Source organism: Furipterus horrens, unplaced genomic scaffold (genome assembly GCF_987537825.1).
Source record: "Furipterus horrens unplaced genomic scaffold, mFurHor1.1.pri manual_scaffold_2, whole genome shotgun sequence".
Classification (NCBI taxonomy): domain Eukaryota; kingdom Metazoa; phylum Chordata; class Mammalia; order Chiroptera; family Furipteridae; genus Furipterus; species Furipterus horrens.
Genome location: NW_028327172.1, coordinates 99,956,576 through 99,982,741, shown reverse-complemented (window position 1 = coordinate 99,982,741; position 26,166 = coordinate 99,956,576). Strand labels below are relative to the sequence as shown.

Sequence of the window (26,166 nt, the reverse complement as noted above, 5' to 3'; positions counted from 1 at the left end):
TGTTATTTGCCAGGCTGACAGCAACTGCTGGCCTCTTCTCCTAGACATATCTTTAGCTGTACCTTGAATTAATGAAGCAAGAAACACAGGAGTCAGCACCTGGAAGCCAGCCTGTGTGATTTACCCTCACTCCATCCTTATTTGGTACATAAAATACAAAAGATACTGTTGTATGGAAAAACAGTTCAATCATGTGCTATGAGAATATTCTGAGGTCTAACAGTAAGAGACAGCTAAGACATTCACAGCATAGTTCACAGCAATTTCAGAGTATGAGGTCAAGAAGAAAGGTTTGAGACTGGGAAACATGTCCCAAGTAGAAACTACAGAACTTTCAAAACATGAGAGCTGAGGATGAAGAATCAGATATAACTTCAAAGACTAGACAGAAAAATAACCACACACACACACACAAAAAAAACTGTGGTAAAACAGGAGATTATCAGCAGGTAGAAGAGATATATGCAGAACATTAGTTGGTGGAAAACTAGCAAGTCATCTCCAGGTATGAGATTAGCCCATTGAAGATATATATATATAGGGGAGCCACCCTGCAGGCTGAGACAAGAACCAAGTTCTGGGACAGACAAAAAATAAGGGCAGAAAAGTGAGCACCCACATTAGAAGTTAGAGAAACGAGGATGCTAGACACTAAATAATATTACTATTCTTTTAATAGCAGCAAACACTTATATAGCATCTAACATGTCCCAGCACCCTTCAAAGATGCCTGACATATTTTAGCATACTTAAACAACCCTATGGAAACAGGTGTTATTGTCACTCCTATTTGATAGATGAGAAAAATGAGGCACAAGAAGTAGGTGGTTTCCCTAAGGTCATATACTGAGCAGAGCTGGGATCTGGGTATCAAATTTAAGCCAATCTGTACCCAGAGTCTGTGCCTAACCACTAGGCAAACACACCCTCTCCTCAGTTAGGACCACTTCATTCAAGCAAACCACTGAACTCCAAATCTCAATTTCCTTATCTGTATAAAAAGGGGATAATGAGTGCCCTCCCTACTGTCCAAGACTTTGGGTAACAGATGATGAGATAGTAAACAGGAAAGCCTTTGTAATTAAAAAAATCCCAGCATAAGCTGAAGCTGCAATCGTTCCCCACCAGGCCCACCTGCCTCTAACACCTTTCTTTGCAGAATTTGGAAAGAGGAGTGTAGGGAGAGCTGAGGTCAAAAAAGACACATGTTCAATGATAGTTCACGTGCCATCGATAAAATTCCCATGACTTCATTAAAATATAATCAGATGTTCTTTCTACCATTCAGCAATTGGTTTCTTATCTTGAGCATAAACATGATGTCTTGCTACACAAAAGTACCTCTGAAACCAGGGGCTGTAAAAACTTCGGAGAGTGAGGTGGCAGCGGCACTGCATAATGGATATAAAGAAATTCAATGGTATAAAAGGCAGCCGCACCGTTACGGATTGGGTAGTTAGTTGTGCCTTCAAGAAGAGCTACAATACGGTGGTCCAGTGGTCTCAGCCCGGCTCTCTCCAGCTCTCCAGAAGCTTTCTTCACGTTAGTGCGGAGGGTAAACCGAAACGCACACCCCTGAGGACCACTGACCTTCAGAACTGGTCCCATCTCAGCTGGGCTCTATCCTCGGCCCCCACCACCCGGGTTTCTCTCTCAAGCCGCTCTCTGAGGTGCGGGGACGCTGCATGCCTGCAGGCACTCACCTCTAAAGTTTTCACCAGAATCTTCATGTAGATCTGGGAGATGCCCAAAGACACCCCGAAGGCAGAAGGCAGGAGGATGAAGCCGAGCACCAACGTCAGCCAGGTAGAAAGGATCTTCCCGGCCAACTCTGCGCCCTCCATGGCTCTGCGTACCCTTTCGAAAGGGGTCCCAGAGGAGTTCTGAGCGCGACTGCTGTTCCTGTCCCCAGGCAGTTGAATGGCCGCTCCAGGAGTAAAGGCACGAAGTCCGGCCTGGAGAATCAGGGCCACCGCCTCCCGGCACTCACCTCTGCAGGCAAACAAACAAACAAAAAAGAGAGAGGAAGGAAAACCTTTCAGAACAACAGCAATTTCCTTCCTTCCTTTTTGGGCTCCTCCTCGCGCTGGCCGATTAGCAATCGGCTGGAGGGCTGGAGGGCTGGAGGCCCAGATCAGCGCTGAAGCCACTGCAGCGCACGCAAAGCTGGGAGCACCGGCCAGAAGAAGCAAGGTAGGTGACACCAAAGCGCCCGGGAACGCGCCCCACCCTGTGCCTGATTTCCTCTGGGTAGTGATCGAGACAGCTCAGCGGGTGACTCACGGAGGCCCTTGGGAAGTAAGGATCTCTGCGGACTCACCGCACCACAGCACACCAACCGCGGGCGGAACCAGTGCCAGGCCCAGGACTGTGCTGGCGGCTGGCGGCCCTCAGCCTCGGCCGAGGTATTTCTGTGCGCCGCCCTCGCCCCACCTCCTCCACCGCCCAACCCTTAACATCCAATGCGGACAGGCTCCCAGAGAGCTGCATCCTCCTGGGCGACCTCCGCCCTCCCCTTGCCCTTTCTCCCCTAGCACTCTCAGCAAGAGTCCCTTAGGGAGCAGAATTTTATTCTACAAAATGTTAGTATTTTCTTCAACCCCTAAAACGAACTACTGACGTGCCCGGGACGCTTGAGAAAGTCCTCTTTGTGTGGGTGTAAAACGGCTTCTTAGGGCTTGCAGGGAAAGGGAAATACACAGAGGGCTGCCCAGCTACGGTTTACGCCGCTCCCAGGTCTACTACACCTTCGCCTCCCTTCTCTACAGAGCTGAGCTTATCAGGACAGGGAGCAAAGTTCTCCCCAGGAGTCGCCTACTCCACTCCGCTGCTGTCTTCCTGGAACAGAAATCTTTCAGCTGAGTATCGCCCTCCTCCTGGAGTAAAATCCAACCACAGATCCCCCTACCGTTCACCTAACACTCAAGCGCCCTGAAAGCTGCAGAAAAACGCCAGGTGACCCTTCAGCAAGCTGACAGAGCCTCCTGGATATTATCCCAGCACTGACTGCTGTCGTGCTTGCACGGATTAGAACAATGAAGGGCAAAATCCTGTGCGGGTATTTATTTCACTGCAGTCCAGGTCTCTTAGAGACATGATCTGATTTTAGAATATGCATAAGAATTGAGATGTTGGGAGTGCCTTAGAAAAACTGGATGCCAAGGTTTTTCAGATTACCACTGACTGGGACCAAAATCTCATACAGATCTCTTTCAGGTGTTATTTCAAGCTGGAAAAACTGGGAGGGCCAGCAAACTGAATGGAAACTGTTGATAGCAAATACTGCAAAGAAAGCGGCCCCTGCCCAGGGTGTGGAAAAAGTGGGAAGCAGAAGGGATTTGAGAAGCCCAGCTGCAAAGAATGTAAATGATTGTCCTCTGCACTTCCTGCCAGGTAGGTATCACAAACCCCCTCTCCCACTGAGAAGAGGAAGAATGATAACTTGATCATAAAAACCAAGTTATGAATGAAGAAGTTCAGCCACTTTGTTTCTCAAAATTAAACTTCTGCCAGTTTACAAAAACAGCACAATTTCCAAACTCTTTGAAAAGTCCTTGCTGAAAATAAACACAGATTTAGCACAAAACCTCAAAGATTATACTGACTCATTTAACACTACACATCCAGGCCCTCTTTTTATTTCCTAAGGAATATTGAATGATTGTACCAAAGTTTACCCAATAAAGTCCCCATGATGGCGGACTCAAAAGCTGGAAAATTTTAGTTTCAGGTAACAGCTAATAGGCTTAGTAATCAATGTGTGCGAAAAGCTATTGTTTCAGGAATTGGAGGTATGACCCACCTTGATTCCAAGAAAACACAAGCAGTTCCACCTTTGTGCCTCAGGAGGCCTGCAAGCAGTCAAGACAGTACCTGAGGCACTGTACTCCAGGGTGAAGTGACCACTGCCCAGAGCACAGATGAAAGAATGCTGCAGCTTTTATCTGATTAACTTTTTCCCTGAATTCCAAACCCCTTACCTACACTTTTCTTCTTATAAAAAGGTATGGTTTAAACTGATATTTAAGACAATCTGAATAAAGAACTCATAAAGATTCAATCTCTGTCTCTGCTTTTTGGGTCTGGTAGATGACAGGCAATATGAATGCTGGCTTTTCCAGTTTCACCCATACAGACAACTTCCTGTAAGGGCAGCCTCATTCTGCCCATCCAGACACAGGTGCCTGAGTCCTTGCTTCCTCCAGCTTCTGATGGCTCCCAGTTTCTTGGCTTGGTTCTGCATAACTCCACTCACTGCCTCAGTCTTCACATGGCTTTCTTCCTGTGTCTTTTCTTCCTTTCTTTTAAAAGACACCTATCATCTTAGATTTAAGGCCCTCTCTTATCCAGGATAATCTCATCTTGAGATTCTTGTGTACTCTATAAAAACCTTTTTTTTAAATAAGTTATATTCACAGGTACAGGCATGAGGATTTGGGCATATCTTTTGGGAGGCTACAATTCAACCCATTACACTTACCATCTCTATAAACTAAGATTAATACACCTACCTGAAGAGGTTGTTATTGAGGTCGGAGGTTATATATTTAAAATTTAACTAAGAGTAAATATTAAATAATGAGGTTTTTCATTTTCAATATCTTACTGAACCAAAGTTCATGAGCAAAATGCTTCAAAGGGCCAAAACTCAAAACATTCAAAGAGTTTGGAGTAAGGAGAGATTTACTGAGAGAGAAGTTGTCAACTGAGAAGGCAGGAGACCTAATGGTACCTCAAATCCATCTTGCTCAATAGATCAGTTTAAGGGATTTTAAGGGGTCAGAGGGAACAGGTATGTAGAAGTGCTAGTGGGTCAAGTTTTAACTGGAAAACCTTGGAACATGGCCATTTATGGTAAACGGGCATCGAGTCTGGGTCTTCCTATACAACAGGCCCTTGGCTTCTGAAAGGGTTCTAGTGTTCAATTTACATGCTGGTCTGTTGGTTCCATGTGGTGTATGTATGGGCAGGGGTTGGGGTGGGTAGAGACTTTGGTTTCCCTGCACATCTGGAGGTCAAAGTTCTCTATACATGCTTTGGCTGCATAACTTGTGGTTTTGGTTTGCTATCTCTGAAAAGCAACTCAGTATTTTGTTAAACAGTACAGGACTGCTAGTTCTAGGGTTACAAGTACAATCCTGTTTTTCACCTGTTGTCCTGGTATATATCTTAATAACACTTCCTTTAACTCTCAAAAGTGTCCTGGTTTGAGTGATGAATCACATGATTCCTTTATGCTTACATAATTTTTAAGATCCCTTCCGCTCCTAAAATATTAGATTCTTTGACAAAATTCATTATCAAATCCATGCATGATCCCTTGCCAATATGAGGTCAAATGCAGTTGTATTGAAGAATTATGAAAAGGAACCTAGTACAGAACTTCTCAAACTTTACTGTGAGTAGGTATCCCTGGGGCTTTTGTTAAAATGCAGATTCTTAATCAGTAGGGCTGGGAGTAGAGCTGAGATTCTATATTTCAATGAACTCCCAGGTGATGCTGATATTGGGCTACAGACCACATCTTGAGTAGCAAGCCTGTAGAGTATGGACAAAAATCGAATTATTACATTTAACTGAAAACAAAAGTTCATGGGGTCCTGGTAAGTTTCTGAGAGGCCAACATAAAAAAGAATTGATTCCAAAGAGTTGGTTCTTACCCAGGTGGAAGGGAAAAATCATCACCATTTGCAATCATGATAACGTTTGCTGAGCAGGCCTATGACCTTCTTAAACATAACTGCTATTTTATTCTTCGGAGCTTATGTCCCCAGGACTGAAAATTACGGGAAAGCAAGAACAGAACTAACTGCTCCCTACAGCCTCAAGCAGAAGATAATATTGGAACAAACTGCAGCCTCATGTTACAACGCCCCCAACAGCCCAGGGGCACACAACAGCAACCCTACCCTTTTTAATCCAATTATAATTCAATAAAAGCTCAAAGCCCCTACCCCTCAATACTGGTTTCTCTCTTCACACCATGCCCCTCTCCTTTCTTGGTGAGTGAATAAAAACTTTACTCTCTACACTTTCTTCTCTTTGTGAATTCTTTCACAGCCTGCATCACCAACTACCCTAACACCAAGGACTCCTATTATTTGCATTTTCTTCCTTCTGCTTTGACAGCAATTGTGGGCAATGCAAACAGAAATGTTTAGCCTAAAAAGCTTTGAGCAAATATCAATACTCTCATGAATAGATGGAAATGGCAAATAAAATATCATAATTGGAGCCAAATTACAAATATGGATTTAAGAGGTAGTGAAATCAGGGGTGAAGCAGGTTGCTGAAACATTTCTTGCTTTCATTCTCACTTTGAGACCTCTCTTTTTGATACAGAGTGAAAGGGGGTTCTTTCACATGGTGCCTTGGTGTAAAACCCAGCAACTAGTGTTGAGGAAAACAGGTCTTTATTTACAGTATTCCAACCTGGGGAGGACATGGAGCACTTCAGCTCAGAGCCCTGTTCTCCCACAAGACCTAGCACTTCCCTTGCTCCCCAGAAGGCTAGAAGGCAAAAACATGCCCAGAAGTTCCCCATCCCTTATCTGTCAGCTGTCTCCTTCAGGATCTGGGGTACATGTCATCAGCCTCCGTATAACAGTCCATGTTGCACTAGATCATGCATGGTTCTTTCTTTGCCCTTTCAAAGCTGCATGAAGCTTCTCTTTCTCTCCCTGCAAACTGTGTGATTCTCCTCTCCTTTCTCTAAAATGGCTGCCACCTTATTTTTAAGTCCCTGACTCTGGCCTGTGACACAGTGGGTGTGGTAACCTGTTCTGACCATTCACAGAACCTTGCATAGGCCCTGTATGCTCTTTCCTCACTACTACTCTACGGTCAAAACCCCTCCCATCTCCTTGGAGCCTTGGAAGAACCAAATCCATTTGCATAACTAAGATACTAGTTGCCAGCTATAGTTATGCAAAGGCATCTTAAAAGCCGTTTCCTTTCCTCCATCCCCCAACCTGTAGGCTTTGGGTAATTTGCGGGGGAGGGGGGGACCCCACTCTGTAACATCAACAGTAAAAATAAAGCATAAAATAGACTCATGCACTTAAAGCTTAAAGCACACCCCAAGTCTTCACATCAGTTGATCCTGCCATTTCCATTCTAGTAATTAGGTCTGTGACAGCCTGGATTAACTAAAATAAGTGCAGTTCCATGCCAAGTTGTCAGATCAAGCTTCTATTCCTGAATCCCACTTAGTCCCCAGGCACTTGTGCCTCCAGCTGCATTACTATAAATACTGTCCCAGACCTGTACCTGCACTAAACAGACAGTCATGGTCCTGTGAGAAATGCTCACAATAAATCACCGGGACACAGGACTTCAGCAGTAAAGTGAGGCATTTGTTTATTCACGGGTCTGCAGAACTGGGCACAGCCAGCCAAAGGCATGCATGCCTGAAGTAGACAAAGTAAACTGGTTTTATACTAACACGAATAGCTCCGCTCTCCTCCTCCCCTGTTTCTACATTACTGGTTAATCCGGGTTCACAATCTAACACAATTAACTACTTCTCATAGGACCATGACTGTCTGTTCAGTGCAGGTACAGCTTTGGGCCTATTAAGAACCTGGCTGCACAGCAGGTGAGCTTAAATGTAATGTGCTTGAATTATCCCAGAATCCTCTACCCTCCCCTACCCTACCCTTCCCTCCCCTCCCCTTCCCCCTCCCCTACCCTCCCCTTTCCCCTCCCCACCCCTTACCCCTCCCCTCCCTTCCCCTTCCCCCTCCCCACCCTCTCCCTCTCCCTTCCCTCTCCTCTCCTTCCCTCCCCTCCCCTTTCCTTCCCTTTACTCTCCCCTCCCCTCTCCCCCCCTTTCTCTCCATCTCCCTCTCCCTTCCCTCTCCTCTCCCCTCCCCTCCTCTCCTCCCCTCCCCTCCCTTCTCCCCTTACCTCCCTTCTCCCCTCTCCTCTCTTCTCCCTCCCATCCCTTCTCCCTTCTCCTCTCCTCTCCCTCTCCTCTCCCTCTCCTCTGTCTACTTCAGGCATGCATGCCTTTGGCTGGCTGTGCCCAGTTCTGCAGACCCGTGAATAAAATAATGCCTCACTTTTCTGCTGAAGTCCTGTGTCCCGGTGATTTATTGTGAGCATTTCTCAAAGACCATGACTGTCTGTTTAGTGCAGGTACAGGTCTGGGCCTGTTAAGAACCTGGCTGCACAGCAGGAGGTGAGCTTAAATTTAATGTGCTTGAATTATCCCAAAATCATTTCCCCGCCCCTGTACAGAGAAAATTTGTTTTTCACAAAACTGGTCCGTGGTGCCAAAAGATTGGGGACTGCTGGTTTAGTGATTCAAGTTTGACTTCTGTTGACTAAATGTAGAACTCTTTCACTTCTATAGCATACAAGTGATAATCTGGTAAACCACGCATCTATTTCTTTTGATCACCTACCTAGATAATGCCATAGGTTTCTTTGAGTCAGACTATTTGGGTTACTACTTTGACTCTGCTGTTCATTAGAGTCATCATACTCACCTTGTCTTTGGCAATTAAATGCAGCCACTTGGCCCCTGCCTTCCAGAAGGTCCATTATCCTCATCGTATGTAGGGATCTCAGTTCAATGGTAGCAGTTGGCACTGTAAATCCTCACCTACAAAGAAAAGCAACCACAGAGTTCTTCAAGGATACTAGGGCTTACCTCAAAGATTTATTTCTCACAGTTGAGGTAAAAGGTATATGTCTTTGGACCTTCCTGGGGTGAATTGGCAGGTCTTACATGATATGTGTCTTACATGATACATATTCCACTGTAACATCCAATTTCCCTAAGCCTTTGTCTGCTTTCCTCTGTAGTGCAACAAGGAATTTCTGGCACTTCAACTTATTTAGTGTAGACCACTTTGGATCCATGTTTCAGATATCCCAAATCCAGAATTTCTGCTTAGTGGATCCACTCAATAAATTTTAGTTAACCCAACTTTATATTCCTTCCACCATGCTGTCATACCCTTTATATCCATTCCCACACACATTCCTCAGACTTCTGCCTGTAGAAATTGAAAAAGTTGTGCAGTTCTTTTGAGACAAGCTAGTAAGCCAGCACAAGTGGAATAGAGGACCTTAGATAGTTAAAGGGCCAAGCAGTTTACAGCCATCTAGTTGCAAAATTCTATCTTTCCTAACCAAGGACACTTAAGAAAGATAAATATCTTAAATCACAATCCTCAGCGAGACAGATAACAAAAATCCAATTAGTGCCATTTGTGCCAAACACCCTCAAGGATAGATGAAGTCTTGGAAATAAATCTCATTTTGGTGTATCAGCATAAAACTGCTGACTATTCTATTGATATGTATTTTACATATCTCTTACCATACCATGACATGGACTATGAGTGTCCTCTTTACCAACGAAAATAGAATCACTAGTGCCTTTAAGTCTAATCAGACTGCAACATCAGCTCCAAAAACTCATCCTTAAGATTCTCTTCTTTTATAGCCAGCTCCAGCAGCAAAATCTCTGTGAAGGTTACACCAGAGAAGCCGAAGAGTGGACGATACACACTATATTTGGAGATTTACTGCAAAGAATCACTTATGTGATTGTGGGAACTAGCTAGACATGTCTGAAATCCATAGGATAGGCTATCAGGAAGGGCAGGCTGAAACTCAAGCACAAGAAATTTCAGTCCACAGGTTGAAATTTCTTATTCTTCAGAGAAGCCTCAGTCTACTCTCAAGGGGCTTTTGGACTGATTCACTCAGGCCCACCCAGATAACCTAGGATAATTTCCCTTACTTATAGACTGACTATGGGGGACTTCTGGACAAGATGGAGGCAAGATGCTGTGTCTCCCTCCACAACTAAGAAGAACAACTACTTCAAAATTGGATACAATCAGAAGTTCCAGAAAATTGAGCTAAATGGAAGTCCAACAAACAAAGATATAAAGAAGAAATACTCATCCAGACATGTAGGAGGGGCCGAGCTGGGTCAGAGAGGACATGATGTGGAGGAGGTGAGGGTGAGAGCGGCTGTGGCTGGCTGGTGGAAAGCATGCAGTCACATATTTTAAAAGGTAAGGAGAGACACCTGGGGAGCACTCCCAGCACCAGAACAGACTGCACAGCTCACAGCTCTAGTGCTGGGATAAATAAAGCCTCATTGCTTCTGACTGTGAAAACCACTGGGGACTGGAACAGTGGAAGAAACTGCCAGTCTCTCAGCAACAAATTCACATGGATGCTACGAATATTATGGAGAAAAGGGATAGAGTGGCCACTCTCCAGGTGAGAGAGCACCCCGACCCTTGCCTGGACAGGCTTTTATTGATTTCAGAGTGGATTGCCTTAAACAAAGTCATAACTTATTATTTTAAATGCAAGGTCACGTTAGATGATTATTCCTTAACAGAAAAGAATGTTATGCATACAAGGGAGCAATAAGGATGGATGGGCTTTCGATATCCTGTCCTTGAAACAGCTCAGAATTATTTAAAAATTGTATATTAAACATTTGTTGTTTCCAACTCAGGGTGAGGGAGTTTTAGCAAAAGCAAACTTCAAAGCAGCCTACATACAATGCAGGCTTGATTCCCATGGGAAAGCTGATCTGAAGGCCTGGCTCCTGTGTGTCACCTGGTGCCTGGCACTTTTCCAAACCAGGGCTGAGCTACGTTCACCGTTGCCACACAGACCGGTTCCCTATATCCACGATCCTAGAATATCCACAAACCCACCCATTCGGGGAACCACAACGAGGGCAACAGCTAGAGGGGCACCAGCCCCATATGGGAAGTGGGAAAAATGCCTGGAAAGGGGGCAAGTGCTGATAAAGTGGCATTGTTTCCTCTCAGACCACTCCCCCACATACGGTGCCACAACATGGTGAAATGTGTTGCCCTGTACTGACGAGTACCTGAGGTTCTGCCTCTTACAACATAACAGGTGCAAGAGGTGTTCCTAAACCACACATACAAACACAGAAAGCTATCAGAATAAGGAGACAGAGAAATAACTATGGCCCAAAAGAGGGAACAGATGAAGGTTCCAGTGGGAGAACTAAGCGACAAGGAGATAGCCAACTTAACAGACGTAGAGTTCAAAACACTGGTGATAAAGATGCTCACAGACTTGACAAATATGCTTGAGTATAACAAATGTAGAGGGGAAGATGTGAAGGCTATGCTAAGTGAAACAACGAAAAATCCACAATAGTGAAGGGAAGAAAAATGGGGTTCAAATCAATGATTTGAAACATAAGGAAGAAATAATTAACCAGTACAGAATGAGGAAACAAGAATTGAAAAAAATAAGGAGAGGCTTAGGAACCTCTGGGACAACTTTAAACATGCCAACATCCAAATCATAGGGGTACCAGAAGGAGAAGAGGAAGAGCAAAAAATTGAAAGATTATGTGAAAAAATAATGAAGATAAAATCCCCAAATTTGGCAAAGAAAATAAACATAAAGTCCAGGAAGCACAGAGACTTCCAAACAAGCTAGACCCAAAGACACACCCTAATTAAAATGTGAAAGATTCAAGATAAACAGAGAATCTTAAAAGCAGCAAGAGGAAGAAGAAAGTTACCTACAATGAGGTTCCTATAAGACTATCAACTGATTTCTCAAAAGAAATTTTGGAAGCAAGAAGGAACTGACAAGAAGTATTCAAAGTAATAAAAAGCAAGGACCTACAACCAAGATTTCTCTAGCATTTAGAATGGAAAGGCAGATAAATTTTTTCCCAGACAAAGTAAAGCTACAGGAGATCATTATTACCAAGCCATTATTATAGGAAATGTTAAAGGAACTTATTTAAGAAACAGAAGATCAAAACAATGAACATCAAAATAACAAAAGGGGGAGCCTTGCTTTCCGTTAATGAGTGTTCCCTTGATGCACCAAACTCCCTCCATTTCTCCTTTTCCTCCACTTTGTTTTCAGTAAAACTCCAGTTCAATTTTGTGGGAAAATTGCTTGGACCAAGAGGAAATTCCTTGAAGAGGCTACAGGAAGAAATGGGTGCTAAAATGTCTATCCTGGGCAAAGGATCAATGAAGACAAAGCAAAGCATCTCCACAAAAGAACTCAAGACAAAGTGGATAGAGTGATTCCCAATTAACTAGCCAGAGAGAAGATCCTACCAAAGAGCATCTGAAATATAACCAGACAGCATAAAAAAAATGACATAAAGGGTACCCCAAGAACACCAGGCTCAGGAGATCAAAGAGACTGCACCACTAAAACCCCCAGATCTCCTATAAAGAATCTCATACCACAAAGTTGGGGAGTCAAAGCAGAAAAATCCAAAAAAACAAAAACGAACAAGAAGAATCCAACATGGGAAGACGCAGAAATAACCTCTCAATGAAAAGAAAAGAGGAATCCCCAGAAAGAGAGTTAGAGGAAATAGACATGGCCCAAATGTCAGACACGGAATTCAAAACAATGGTGGTGAAGAAGCTCAATATATTCAACAACCTCAAAAACAACTGTGACAACCTCCAAGGAAGTTACCAACAGCTCCAAGAAAATTACAGCATAAAAAAGGACATAGAAACTATTAACAAGAATCAGGAAGAAATGAATAATTCAATCTCTAAACTGAAAAACAGAGTAGAATCAATCATAAGCAGACTAAACGAAGCAGAATATCGGATTAGTGAGCTAGAAAATAATGTAGAAAAAAATTCCCAGACAATACAAGAAAATAAAAAAAGACTGAAAAAGTACGAAGAATATGTAAAGGAATTACAGGATAGCATGAGGAAAAACAACATCAGAGTCATTGGAATTAAAGAGGGAGAAGAGGAACGAGGAATAGAAAAACTAATAGGAGAAATAATGACAGAAAATTTTCGCAACCTGATGAGAGAGAAGGCTATACAAGTTCAGGAAGCACAGAGAGTTCCAATGAAGAGGAACCCAAAAAAACACACTCCAAGGCACATCATAATTAAAATGGCAACATTCAAAGACAAAGAGAGAATCCTGAAAGCAGCAAGAGAAAGACAGCAAATAACATACAAGGGAGCTCTGATAAGGCTATAGACCGATTTCTCAACAGAAATACTACAAGCCAGAAGGGAATGGTCAAAAATATTTCAAGCAATGAAAAACAAAGGCCTACAGCCAAGAATACTATACCCAGCAAGGCTCTCATTCAAAATAGAAGGTGAAATAAGGAGTTTCCCAGACAGAGGAAGACTAAAAGAATACATCTCCACCAAACCAGCATTGCAAGAGATGCTAAAGAGAGTGCTTTAAGAAAAAGAAGAAAAAAAGAGGAGAGGAACACAGGAAATAAGGGAAATAAATAAATACATGTCAATAATAACCTTAAACATAAATGGATTAAATGCTCCAACTAAAAGACATAGGGTAACAGAATGGATAAGAAAACAGGACCACATATTTTCAGTCTACAAGAAACACACCTCAAAACAAAAGATTTACATAGACTGAAAGTAAAGGGATATAAAAAAATATTCCAAGCAAACAAACCTGAAAATAAAGCTGGGGTAGCAGTTCTCATACGAGACAAAACAGATTTCAAAGCAAGGGCAATAAAAAGAGACAAAGAAGAACATTTCATAACATTTAAAGGAACAATCCATGAAGAAGATATAACACTGATAAACATATATGCACCCAACACAGAAGCACCCAAATGCATAAAGAAAATACGAGGCCACAAGAATAATATTAACAGCAAAACACTCATAGTAGGGGACTTTAACACTCCATTATCAACAATAGGCAGATCTTCGAAGCAAAGAAACACCAAGGATATACAGGCATTGAACAACACACTAAACCACAAGGACTTAACTGATATATATAGAGCTTTTCACCACAAAGAAGCAAAATATACATTCTTTTCAAATGCACATGGAACATTTTCAAAGATAGGCCACATGATAGGACACAAAACAAGCCTCAACAAATTCAAGAAAATTGAAGTCATATCAAGCATCTTTTCAGACCACAATGCCTTGAAACTAAAAATCAACCTCAGAGAAAACAAATCGATCCAAGATGGTGGAGGAGTAAGTGGAAGCTACACTAACCTCCTCCCAGGACAAGTCTGGATTTACAACTTAATTTTGGAGAAATCATCTGGAATAACCAATGGAACACTAGCTGGAAAGAAGTCTTATAACCACGGAGAGACAGAAAAGGCCGCTACATCACAACTTGACCGGTAGGGAGTGCGGAGACACGGAAGGGCTGGCTGGGCTCACACAGGTGGCTGCTGAAGGGACTGAGAAACAGCTCAGCAGCCGGGGATTCCCCTTGAGAAGGGCAGGGTCTAAACCCCAAGCTGGGCTTCCCAGCCTACAGCAAGAGAGTGGAAAATAAAATAGTATCAGCTTTAAAAAGCGAAAAACCACAGGATTTCTTGCTAGCCGGAGAGAAACAGCTGGAGAAAAAGAACTGTTAAGTGGATCACATATGAAAATATTTTGGCCACCATTTACCGTGGGCTCAAGCGGAGGAAAGGCAGAGAGGACTGAAGACACTTGGGGAGAGTTTGGCACGGTGGCTTTGAGGGGAGAACTGGAGGAACAGCCGACTGGGTCCCAGTGCTGACTCATCCCCAGTACTGCGGGTAGACCATTCCCCTCCAAGTGGCGTCAGCCTGAGGGGAAGCAAAAGCCCGGCCTACAGGAATTAAGCTGCCACACCCACGGTCCTTAAGCCTGACAGCTAATCACAGATTGAATAGATTAACAATTAAAGGAGACAGACAACAGCAGTAGATCCCTGGAAGTCTCCAACAGGCTGCCTAGGGCCAGACTGGTACATGACCTGACGCCACCAGAGGCAGATCCAGGAAGTGCAGATCATTCTAAGAAGCACCAATAAACAATAGGAGTCACGAAAATGGGGAGACAGAGAAACAATCTCCCATCAAAAGGAAAGGTAGAATCCCCAGAACGAGTGCTAAATGAAATAGAGGGGAGCGAACTATCAGATATGGAATTCAAAACATGGATTATGGAGAAGCTGAATGAGCTCAGCGGAAACTACAAAGAACTCCAGGGAAACTACAAGGAACTCCAGAAAAACTACAAGGAACTCACAGAGAATTACACGAGCATGAAAAAGGACATAGAAGCTACCAATAAGAGCCAGGAGGAAATGAAGAATATGATCTCTGAATTGAAGAACACAGTAGAAGGAATTAAAAGCAGGCTAGAGGAAGCAGAAGATCGGATCAGTGAGCTGGAGGACAACGTACACAAAAACTCCCAGACAATGCAACAAAATGAAAAAAGACTGAACAAGACTGAAGAGGCTCTAAGACAACTGCAGGACAACATGAAACATAATAATATCCATATCATAGGAATTCCAGAAGGAGAAGAAGAAGAGCAAGGAATAGAAAACCTCTTTGAAAAACTAATGACAGAAAACTTCCCTAACATGAAGAGAGAAAGAATCATGCAAGTCCAGGAAGCACAGAGGGTCCCAATGAAGATGAACCCCAATAGGCCCACCTCAAGACATATCATAATTAAAATGGCAACATTCAAAGACAAAGAGAGGATCCTAAAAGCAGCAAGAGAGAAACAAGTAATAACATACAAGGGAGCTCCAATAAGGCTATCATCAGATTTCTCAGCAGAAACACTACAAGCCAGAAGGGAATGGCAAAAAATATTCCAAGCAATGAAAAACAAAGGCCTACAACCTAGAATACTATACCCAGCAAAGCTCTCATTCAAAATGGAGGGTGAAATAAGGAGCTTCCAAGACAAAAGAAGGCTAAAAGAATATATCTCCACCAAACCAGCAATGCAAGAGATGCTAAAGGGTCTGCTCTAAGAAGATAAAGAAACAGAGAGAGACAGAGAAGAACACGAGTACAAAGGGGAAAAATGACAATGAATAAGTACTTATCGGTAATAACCTTAAATGTAAATGGATTAAACGCTCCAATTAAAAGACATAGGGTAGCTGAATGGATTAGAAAGAATGACCCACATATATGCTGTCTACAAGAGACCCACCTTAGAACAAAAGATCTACACAGACTGAAAGTAAAGGGATGGAAAAAAGTATTTCAAGCAAATGGGCATGAAAAAAAAAGCCGGGGTAGCAATACTTATATCAGACAAAACAGATTTCACAGCAAAGTCCATAAAAAGAGACGAAGAAGGGCATTTCATAATACTTAAGGGAAAAATCCATCAAGAAGATATAACCCTTATAAATATATATGCACCCAACATAGGACCACCCAAATATATAAGGAAAATTTTGAAAGACTCCAAGAAAGATATAGACAGCAACACACTCATAGTAGGGGACTTTAACACCCCATTGTCAACAATGGACAGATCTTCGAAGCAAAGAAACACCAAAGATATTGAGGCACTGAACAACACTCTAGATCAAATGGACTTAGTCGATACATATAGAAGTTTTCATCCCAAAGAAGCAAAATATACATAATTCTCAAGTGCACATGGAACATTTTCAAAGATAGACCACATGGTAGGACACAAAACAAGCCTTAACAAATTCAAGAAAATTGAAATTATATCAAGCATCTTCTCAGATCACGATGGCTTAAAATTTGAAATCAACCTCAAGGAAAAAACTCAAAAACATTCAAACTCATGGAGAATAAATAACATGCTATTAAATAATGAATAGGTTAACAATGACATCAAGGAAGAAATCAAGAAATTTCTAGAAACTAATGACAATGAACACACAACAACCCAAAACCTATGGGATACAGCGAAAGCAGTCCTAAGAGGAAAGTTCATAGCAATACAGGCCTACCTAAAAAAGCTAGAAGAATATCTAATAAAAAATTTAACCCTACAGCTACAAGAACTAGAGGAAGAACAACAAGCAAATCCCAGATCAAGTAGAAGGAAGGAAATCATCAAGATCAGGGCAGAATTAAATGACATAGAGTCTAAACTAACAATTCAAAAGATCAACAAAAGTAGGAGCTGGTTCTTTGAAAAGATAAACAAAATTGACAAGCCTTTAACCAGGCTCATCAAGAAAAAAAGAGAGAGGACCCAAATAAATAAAATCAGAAACGAAAGAGGAGAAATCACAACTGATACCACAGAAATACAAAGGATTATAAGAAATTATTACGAACAACTGTATGGCAAGAAATTTGACAACCTAGAGGAAATGGACAAATTCCTGGAAACCTACAGTCTTCCCAAACTGAATCAAGAAGAAGCAGAAAGTCTGAATAGACCAATAAGAGCTAGTGAAATTGAAGCAGTAATCAAAAAACTCCCAGCACACCAAAGCCCTGGACTGGATGGCTTCACAAGTGAATTCTACAAAACATTTAGGAAAGAACTAACTCCTATCCTCCTCAGACTATTCCAAAAGATACAAGAAGAGGGAAGACTGCCAAACTCATTCTATGAAGCCAGTATAACCCTAATTTTAAAACCAGGTCAAGACACAACAAAGAAAGAAAACTACAGGCCAATATCACTGATGAACATAGATGCTAAAATCCTCAACAAAATATTGGCAAACCGTATCCAGCAACACATTAGAAAGATCATACACCACGATCAAGTAGGATTCATCCCAGGGATGCAAGGATGGTTTAATATTCGCAAATCAATAAACGTAATACACCACATAAACAAAATGAAAGACAAAAACCACATGATAATATCAATAGATGCAGAAAAAGCATTTGATAAAGTACAACACCCATTTATGATAAAAAACTCTCAGCAAAATGGGAATAGAGGGAGCATACCTCAACATAATAAAGGCCATATATGAGAAACCTGAAGTCAACATCATACTCAATGGGCAAAAACTGAGAGCAGTCCCCCTGAGATCAGGAACAAGACAAGGATGTCCGCTCTCTCCACTCCTATTCAACATAGTCTTGGAAGTTCTAGCCACCGCAATCAGGCAAGAAAGAGAAATAAAAGGCATCCAAATTGGAAAAGAGGAAGTAAAACTGTCATTATTTGCAGATGACATGATAGTGTACATAGAAAACCCTATAGACTCCACAAAAAAACTACTCGACCTAATAAGTGAATTCGGCAAAATAGCAGGATACAAAGTCAATATTAAGAAATCGAAGGCATTTTTATACACCAACAATAAAAACTCAGAGATAGAAACTGAAAGAAAGATTCAATTTACCATAGCAACAAGAAAAATAAAATACCTAGGAATAAACTTAACCAAGGAGGTAAAAGACCTGTACTCAGAAAACTACATAACATTGAAGAAAGAAATTAAAGAAGATACAAATAAATGGAAGCATATACCATGCTCATGGATGGGAAGAATCAACATCATTAAAATGTCCATACTACCCAAAGCAATTTATAGATTCAATGCAATCCCTATTAAAATACCAGCAACATATTTCACAGACCTAGAACAAATACTTCAAAAATTTATATGGAACCAAAAAAGAGCCCGAATAACCACAGCAATATTGAGGAAGAAGAACACAGTAGGAGGAATCACAATACCTGATATCAAACTATACTACAAGGCCACGGTAATCAAAACAGTCTGGTACTGGCATAAAAACAGACATATAGATCAATGGAACAGAATAGAGAGCCCAGAAATAAACCCAGGTTCATATGGTCAACTAATATTTGACAAAGGGGGAAAGAACATCAAATGGAGTGAAAAGAGCCTCTTCAACAAATGGTGTTGGGAGAACTGGACAGGGACATGCAAAAAAATGAAACTAGACCACCATACACCAGAATAAACTCAAAATGGATCAAAGACTTAAATGTAAGCCGTGATACCATAAAAGTCCTAGAGGAAAAAATAGGCAGGAAAATTTCAGATATCCCACATAGCAACATTTTCACTGATATATCTCCTAAGGCAAGGGAAATAAAGGAAAGAATGAACAAATGGGACTACATCAAACTAAAAAGTTTCTGCTCAGCTAAAGAAAACATCAGCAAGATGAAAAGGAAAACAACCATATGGGAAAATATATTCGCCAATGACATCTCAGACAAGGGATTGATCTCCAAAATATATAAAGAACTCATACGACTCAACACCAAGAAGACAGAGAACCCTATTAAAAAATGGGCAAAGGACCTGAACAAACACTTCTCCAAAGAAGACATACAGAGGGCCCATAGACATATGAAAATATGCTCAACATCACTAGCCATCAGAGAGATGCAAATAAAAACCACAATGAGATACCACCTCACACCAGTCAGAATGGCCATCATCAACAAATCAACAAACAACTTGTGCTGGAGAGGATGCGGAGAAACGGGAACCCTGGTGCATTGCTGGTGGGAATACAGACTGGTGCAGCCACTATGGAAAACAGTTTGGAATATCCTCAAAAAACTAAAAATGGAACTGCCTTTTGAACCAGCAATTCCATTACTGGGATTATACCCGAAAAATCCTGAAACACCAATTCAAAAGAACCTATGCACTCCAATGTTCATAGCAGCACTATTTACAATAGCCAAGTGCTGGAAACAACCTAAATGCCCATCTGTAGATGAGTGGATCAAAAAACTGTGGTACATTTACACAATGGAGTTCTATGTAGCAGAAAGAAAGAAGGAACTTCTACCATTTGCAACAACATGGATGGAACTAGAGAGAATTATGCTTAGCGAAATAAGCCAGGCAACGAAAGAAAAATACGTTATGCTGTCACCTATTACAGGAAACTAATGAACAACACAAACAAATGAGCAAAATTGAACCAGAGGTATGTAAACAAGGAGTAGACTAACAGTAACAAGGGGGGAGGGGGGAGGGAGAAAAGGGGGTAATAAGGGGAAGTGTAAAATCAAAGAACATGTATAAATGACCCACAGACATGGGCAACTGAGTAGGGACTGAATGTGGGGGAAGGGAGGGGCAGGGTACAGGGAAGCAAGAGGGGGAAAAAAGTGAGACAACTGTAGTGGAAAAACAAACAAAAAAATTTTTTTAGTGGCGGAAAATGAAAATATGAAGAATGGAAATGCCAGTTCAGTGAATATTAGTACAAAGATTTTCCTTCACGTTGTATATTTTTCTCCCTATTTTATCTCTCCAGAGTTTGGCATTCTAAACAAGTAAGTAATGACTTAAGTTTCTTTGCATAGACCTAATAAGACCAGTTGTTAATAGAGGTTTTTTTTTTTTTTTTGACCAAGTCTTTGACTGGAATGTCAAGCCTAAAGGAGACATACTTGGGCTCAAGTTGTTACCAAAAAGCCCTGAGGAACTGGGAATGACTTTCAAAGTTAATAAAAGCCCGCGAGATAAAAGGCCTGCTACCATGGTTGGTTGTGCGGTCCACAGCAATCTCTCCAGGGAAGGAACGAAAGTTGTTTTCCTGAAAGATGGCTAGAAGGGACCTTAAGGCACAATGGAAAACCAGAAAGACTTGGAAAGGACAGGTGTGTACAGGCAAGGATGAATGTCAGGTATGTAGCCCAGCTTCTGTGCCCTGAAGAGCAGACTGAGGGTCACCCTAAATGTTCCTTGGGTAAGTTCCAGAAAAGGAGAACTAAAGTTCATAAGTGATCATTTGCTGCTCTTGTTATGTTTATGCAAATGAACAGGATAAATTAAAAATGGACTTAATGTAGTCCCTTTAAAGACAAGGAGGGTAATCTTAGGGAGAAAAATCATTATTCAAGGAAAATCACAATGATCAGTAGTAGACTGTAAAGTAGGTCAGCTAACTGTCTTAAAAGTTTCTTCTCATTTAAAATATGGTTTCACTTGAAAATTAAACCATGTCTGTGATATCACCAAAGAGATTCAAGTTGCAGACAAGTAGAATGTCAAGTGCCTTGCAACTGGATGTCTTCCCAATAAGACAGTCTTACAGATTTAGAGACTTGTTTGTTGGTTATGTTACATAAATTAACATGTGTTTTCTGTTTTCAAGGGGCATAAGCCTATGACTGCATTACCTGAGTGATTGTCTGTATGCATAAGCCTCACTTAATCCTCTCTGCAGTGCTGCCTCCTGAGACTCAACGGTTTGGCTGAACTCAATGGCTGGGTTGGTGAAGAATGGGGTGGTCTGTGGGCTTCACTTTAAAACTGGTTTCTCTTTTCTATCCTAATGGCTTGGACAGAAAGAGCCCAGAGGTCTGAGAGGGGGGAAACATAAACTATTTCCCTCAGCCCAAACTAAATATAATGGGCAAAAGGGTTTTGGACAGGCGAGATGTGCCTAGCACACCTTCCTCCGTAGAAGCCCCCCCCTTTTTTTTCTTCTTTTTTTTTCTTTCTTTTTTTTTTTCCCTAATGTGGAACATTGAAAAATTAATCCCTGCCTTTTGTCATCTAGTAGTTATGGATTGAATGATGTCTTTTAACCCTTTTCGCCAAATCCGTTGCCCCCAGAACACAACAAGGATGCCAGCCTGTTAAACCAAGCACGCCGTTGTCCGGAGACAGCCAACTGACATGGAGTCTGCACGATCCTTCCCCATATGGGAAGGCCACCCTCCCCTCCACACCCCCACTATTATTAGCGATTTCTGGACCCAAGGGTAGGTAGGACGATGACCATGTCCAGCTTGAAGCAGCTAGAGGAGCTTGAGACCTTCGCCCATTGTCCTTTACAAGATTACAAAGGGTCTTAATATCTGAGAGGGAGGGATAGTTATTTTTTACGAACCATGCATATGGACTTGGGGGGGATTGCTGGGGGAGGGAGATGCTGGGTGGAGGGGAGTAAAGGGGAGAAAATTGGAACTATTGTAACAATATAATCAATAAAGAAAAGCTGGGGGGAAAAAAAAGAATAAAAAAAAAAAACAAAAAAACAAAAACAAATCAAAGACACCCAAACTCATGGAGAATGAATAACATGCTATTAAATAATGAATGGGTTAACAATGACATCAAAGAAGAAATCAAGAAATTTTTAGAAACTAATGATAATGAACACACAACAGCCCAAAACCTATGAAACACAGCAAAAGCAGTCCTAAGAGGGAAGTGCATAGCAATACAGGCATATCTGAAAAAAATAGAAGAATCTCAAATAAAAAATCTAACTCTAAAGCTACAATAACTAGAACAACAACAGCAAACAAAGCCTAGGGCAAGAAGAAGGAAGGAAATTATCAAGATCAGAGCAGAATTAAATGACATAGAGACCAAACATACAATTCAAAAGAATAACGAAACTAGGAGCTGGTTCTTCGAAAAAATAAAATTGACAAGCCTTTAGCCAGGCTCATCAAGAAAAAAAGAGAGAAGACACAAATAAACAAAATCAGAAATGAAAGAGGAAAAATCACGACTGGTACCACAGAAATACAAATGATAGTAAGAAATTACTACAAACAACTGTATGGCAAGAAATTTGACAACCTAGAAGAAATGGACAAATTTCTAGAAACATATAACCTTCCAAAACTGAATCAAGAAGAAGTAGAAAGTCTCAACAGACCAATAACAGAGAAGGAAATTGAAACAGTAATCAAAAATCTCCCTCCACACAAAAGTCCTGGACCGATGGCTTCACAGGGGAATTTTACAAAACATTTAGGGAAAAACTAACTCCTACCCTCCTAAAACTATTCCAAAAAATCCAAGAAGAGGGAAAAATCCCAAACTCTTTCTATGAAGCCAGTATTACCCTAATCCCAAAATCAGGTGAAGACACAATAAAGAAAGAAAACTACAGGCCAATATCACTGATGAACATAGATGCTAAAATCCTCAACAAAATATTGGCAAACAGGATTCAGAAATACATCAAAAAGATCATACACCATGATCAAGTGGGATTCATCCCAGGGATGCAAGGATGGTTTAATATTTGCAAATCAATAAATATAATACATCGCCTAAACAGAAAGACAAAAATCACATGGTCTTATCAATAGATGCAGAAAAAGCATTTGATAAAGTACAACACCCATTTATGATGAAAACACTCAGAAAAATGAAAATAGAAGGAGCATACCTCAACATAATCAAGGCTATATATGAGAAGCCTGAAACCAACATCATACTCAATGGCCAAAAACTGAAAGCAGTCCCCCTGAAATCAGGAACAAGACAAGGCTGCCCACTCTCTCCACTCCTATTCAACATAGTGTTGGAAGTCCTAGCCACAGCAATCAGACAAGAAAAAGAAATAAAAGGCATCCAAATCGGGAAAGAAGAAGTAAAATTATCATTATATGCAGATGACATGATAGTATACATAGAAAACCCTATAAACTCCACTTAATGACTACTCGACCTAGTAAGTGAATTTGGCAAAATAGCAGGGCACAAAGTAAATATACAGAAATCTAAGGCATTTATGTACACCAACAATAAAATATCAGAGACAGTGACAAAAAAGAAAATACCACTTACTATAGCAACAAGAAAAATAAAGTACCTAGGAATAAACTTAACCAAAAAGATAAAAGACCTGTACTCTGAAAATTACATAACATTGAATAAAGAAATTAAGGAACATACAAATAAATGGAAGAAAATACCATGTTCCTAGATGGGAAGAATCAATATCATCAAAATGGCCATACTACCCAAAGCAGTTTACAGATTCAATGCAATCCCTATTAAAATACCAATGACATATTTCACAGACCTAGAACAAATACTCCAAAATTTCACATGGAACCGAAAAAGACCCCGAATAGCAAAAACTATCTTGAGACAGAAGAACACAGCAGGAGGAATCACAATACCAGACATCAAACAACACTACAAAGCCACTGTGATCAAAACAGCCTGATACTGGCATAAGAACAGACATATAGATCAGTGGAACAGAATAGAGAGTCCAGAAATAAACCCAGGCCTCTATGGTCAACTAATATTTGATAAAGGAGGAAGGAACATAAAATGGAGTGAGAAGAGCCTCTTTAACAAATGGTGCTGGGAGAACTGGACAGGGACATGCAAAAAAATGAAACTAGACCACCAACTTACACCACACAGGAGAATAAACTCAAGATGGATGAAAGACTTAAATGTAAGCCGTGACACCATAAAAGTCCTAGAGGAAAACATAGACAGAAAATTTCAGATGTCCCACATAACAATATTTTCACAGATACATCTCCTAAGGCAAGAGAACTAAAGAAAAAAAATAAACAAATGGTACTGCATCAAACTAAAGAGTTTCTGCTCAGCCAAAGAAAACATCAGCAAGATGAAAAGGAAACGAAACATATGGGAAAACATATTTGCCAATGATACCTCAGACAAGGGACTGATCTCCAAAATATATAAAGAGCTTATACAACTCAACATCAAGAAAACAAACAACTCAATTAAAAAATGGGCAAAGGACCTGAACAAACACTTCTCCGAAGAGGACATACAGAAGGTCCATAGACACATGAAAAAATGCTCAACATCATCAGACATCAGAGAGATGCAAATAAAAACCACAATGAGATACCACTTTACACCAGTCAGAATGGCCATCATCAACAAATCAACAAACAACAAGTGCTGGCAAGGATGTGGAGAAACGGGAACCCTACTGCACTGTTGGTGGGAATGCAGACTGGTCCAGCCGCTATGGAAAACAGTATGGAATTACCTCAAAAAACTTAAAATGGAACTGCCTTTTGAACCAGTGATTCCACTGTTAGGATTATACCTGAAAAATCCTGAAACCCTAATTCAAAAGAACTTATGCATCCCTATGTTCATAGCAGCCCTGTTTACAATAGCCAAGTGCTGAAAACAGCCTAAGTGTCCATCTGTAGATGAGTGTATTAGAAAACTGTGGTACATTTACACAATGGAATACTATGTAGCAGAGAGAAAGAAAGAACTCCTGCCATTTGCAACTACATGGATGGAACTAGAGAGAATTATGCTTAATGAAATAAGCCAGGCAAAGAAAGCAAAATACCATATGATATCACGTAATATAGGAAACTAAAGGACAACATAAGCCAATGAACTGAATAGGACAAGGAGCAGTATAACAGTCAATAGGGGGGAGGGGGGAGGGAGAGAAGGGCGATAAGTAAGGGAAGGGTTTAGTCAAGGAACGTGTATAAATGACTCATGGACATGGACAACGGGGAGGGATATGATTGTGGAAGAAAGGGGGGGCTGGGTAGAGGAGAGCAATGGGGGGAAAATGGGGCAACTGTAATTTAAAAAACAAGAAATAAAAGAAAAGGAAAAATGAATTTTATAAAAAAAAGAACAAAAACAGAAAACTCACAACTATCAACAACAGAATCTAAAAAATAAAAACAAAAACAAGCTAAGCAAACAAGCAAACTAGTAACAGAATCATAGGTATGGGGACTATTTGAGGGGGTAAAGGGAGAAGTGGGGAAGTGGTGCACGAATTTAGAAGCATTGTTAGTAGCTACAAAATAGACATAGGGGCGTTAAGAATAATGTAGGAAAGGGTGAAGCCGAAGAACTTATATGCACAACCCATGGGCATGAACCAAGGGGGGAGGGATTGCTGAAGGGAAGGGGGTACTGGACATAGGGGAGCAATGCATGGAAAATTGGGGCGACTGTAACAGCATAATCAATAAATATATACTTTACAAAGAAGACTGACTATGGACTTTAATCGCATCTACAAAATAACTTCCCAACAACACCTAGATTAGTGTTTGATTGAATAATTTAGGATGTAGCCTGGCCAGGTACACACATCTGAAAGATCATCAGTCACATGTGTCTGAGAAGAAGGGTGAAAAAGGAAAGTAACACCCTAATATTAATATAAAATTAGTTGCAATTTCATGCACCCTCTGAAAGGGTCTTGGAACCTCCAGGACTCCCTGGGCTATACTTTGAGAACTACTGACCTATGTAAAAGGCCTGCATAAAAGTATTTCTGCAACAAAAATACAATTGTGTATGAGGCACATGATTTACAGTAGATTGCCTCATTTAATTTATGTGAATCAAATTATATAGCTAGAAAAGCAAAAGAGCAAAAATGAAATGGTGGCCAGCGTACTGATGTAGCATTTTGAGATGGGGAACATAAATCTGCTCTTCCTTGAGACATATCAGTTCTTGTGAGGAGGTGGGAGATATCTCAAAATGTGGACATTTCCCCTGCTGAGTATGATCCTGGTGTTTAAAGCTAGAGTGCATATTCTCAAACTGCTTAGCCCTTAAAGTTAAGCAACTACATCATCTGTGCTCAGTCCAGGAAGCAATACTGGAGGGAAAATTGACATGCTGAGCAATAGCCTATTGATC

The 26,166-nt window shown here is 41.0% G+C and overlaps 1 protein-coding gene and 1 long non-coding RNA gene across 4 annotated transcripts in view; one reads left to right on the top strand and one right to left on the bottom strand.

Moving 5' to 3' along the window:
• GPAT3 (glycerol-3-phosphate acyltransferase 3) overlaps positions 1-2,404 on the bottom strand; it is a 63,010-nt gene extending 60,606 nt beyond the window's left edge. The window contains exons 1-2 of one of the 3 annotated variants that reach the window (XM_090266249.1): positions 2,321-2,404; positions 1,704-1,992 (exon numbers count right to left, since the gene is read on the bottom strand). In XM_090266249.1, coding sequence (XP_090122375.1) covers positions 1,704-1,844 — 141 coding nt within the window. In that variant the 5' untranslated portion in view covers positions 1,845-1,992; positions 2,321-2,404. The other 2 variants (XM_090266250.1, XM_090266251.1) reach the window with 2 other exon arrangements.
• LOC150019184 (uncharacterized) lies at positions 1,385-3,504 on the top strand. The gene is made up of 3 exons (XR_016509042.1): positions 1,385-2,405; positions 2,769-2,857; positions 3,217-3,504. It is a non-coding gene; the product is annotated as an uncharacterized LOC150019184 (long non-coding RNA).
• Positions 3,505-26,166: the final 22,662 nt, after the last annotated feature.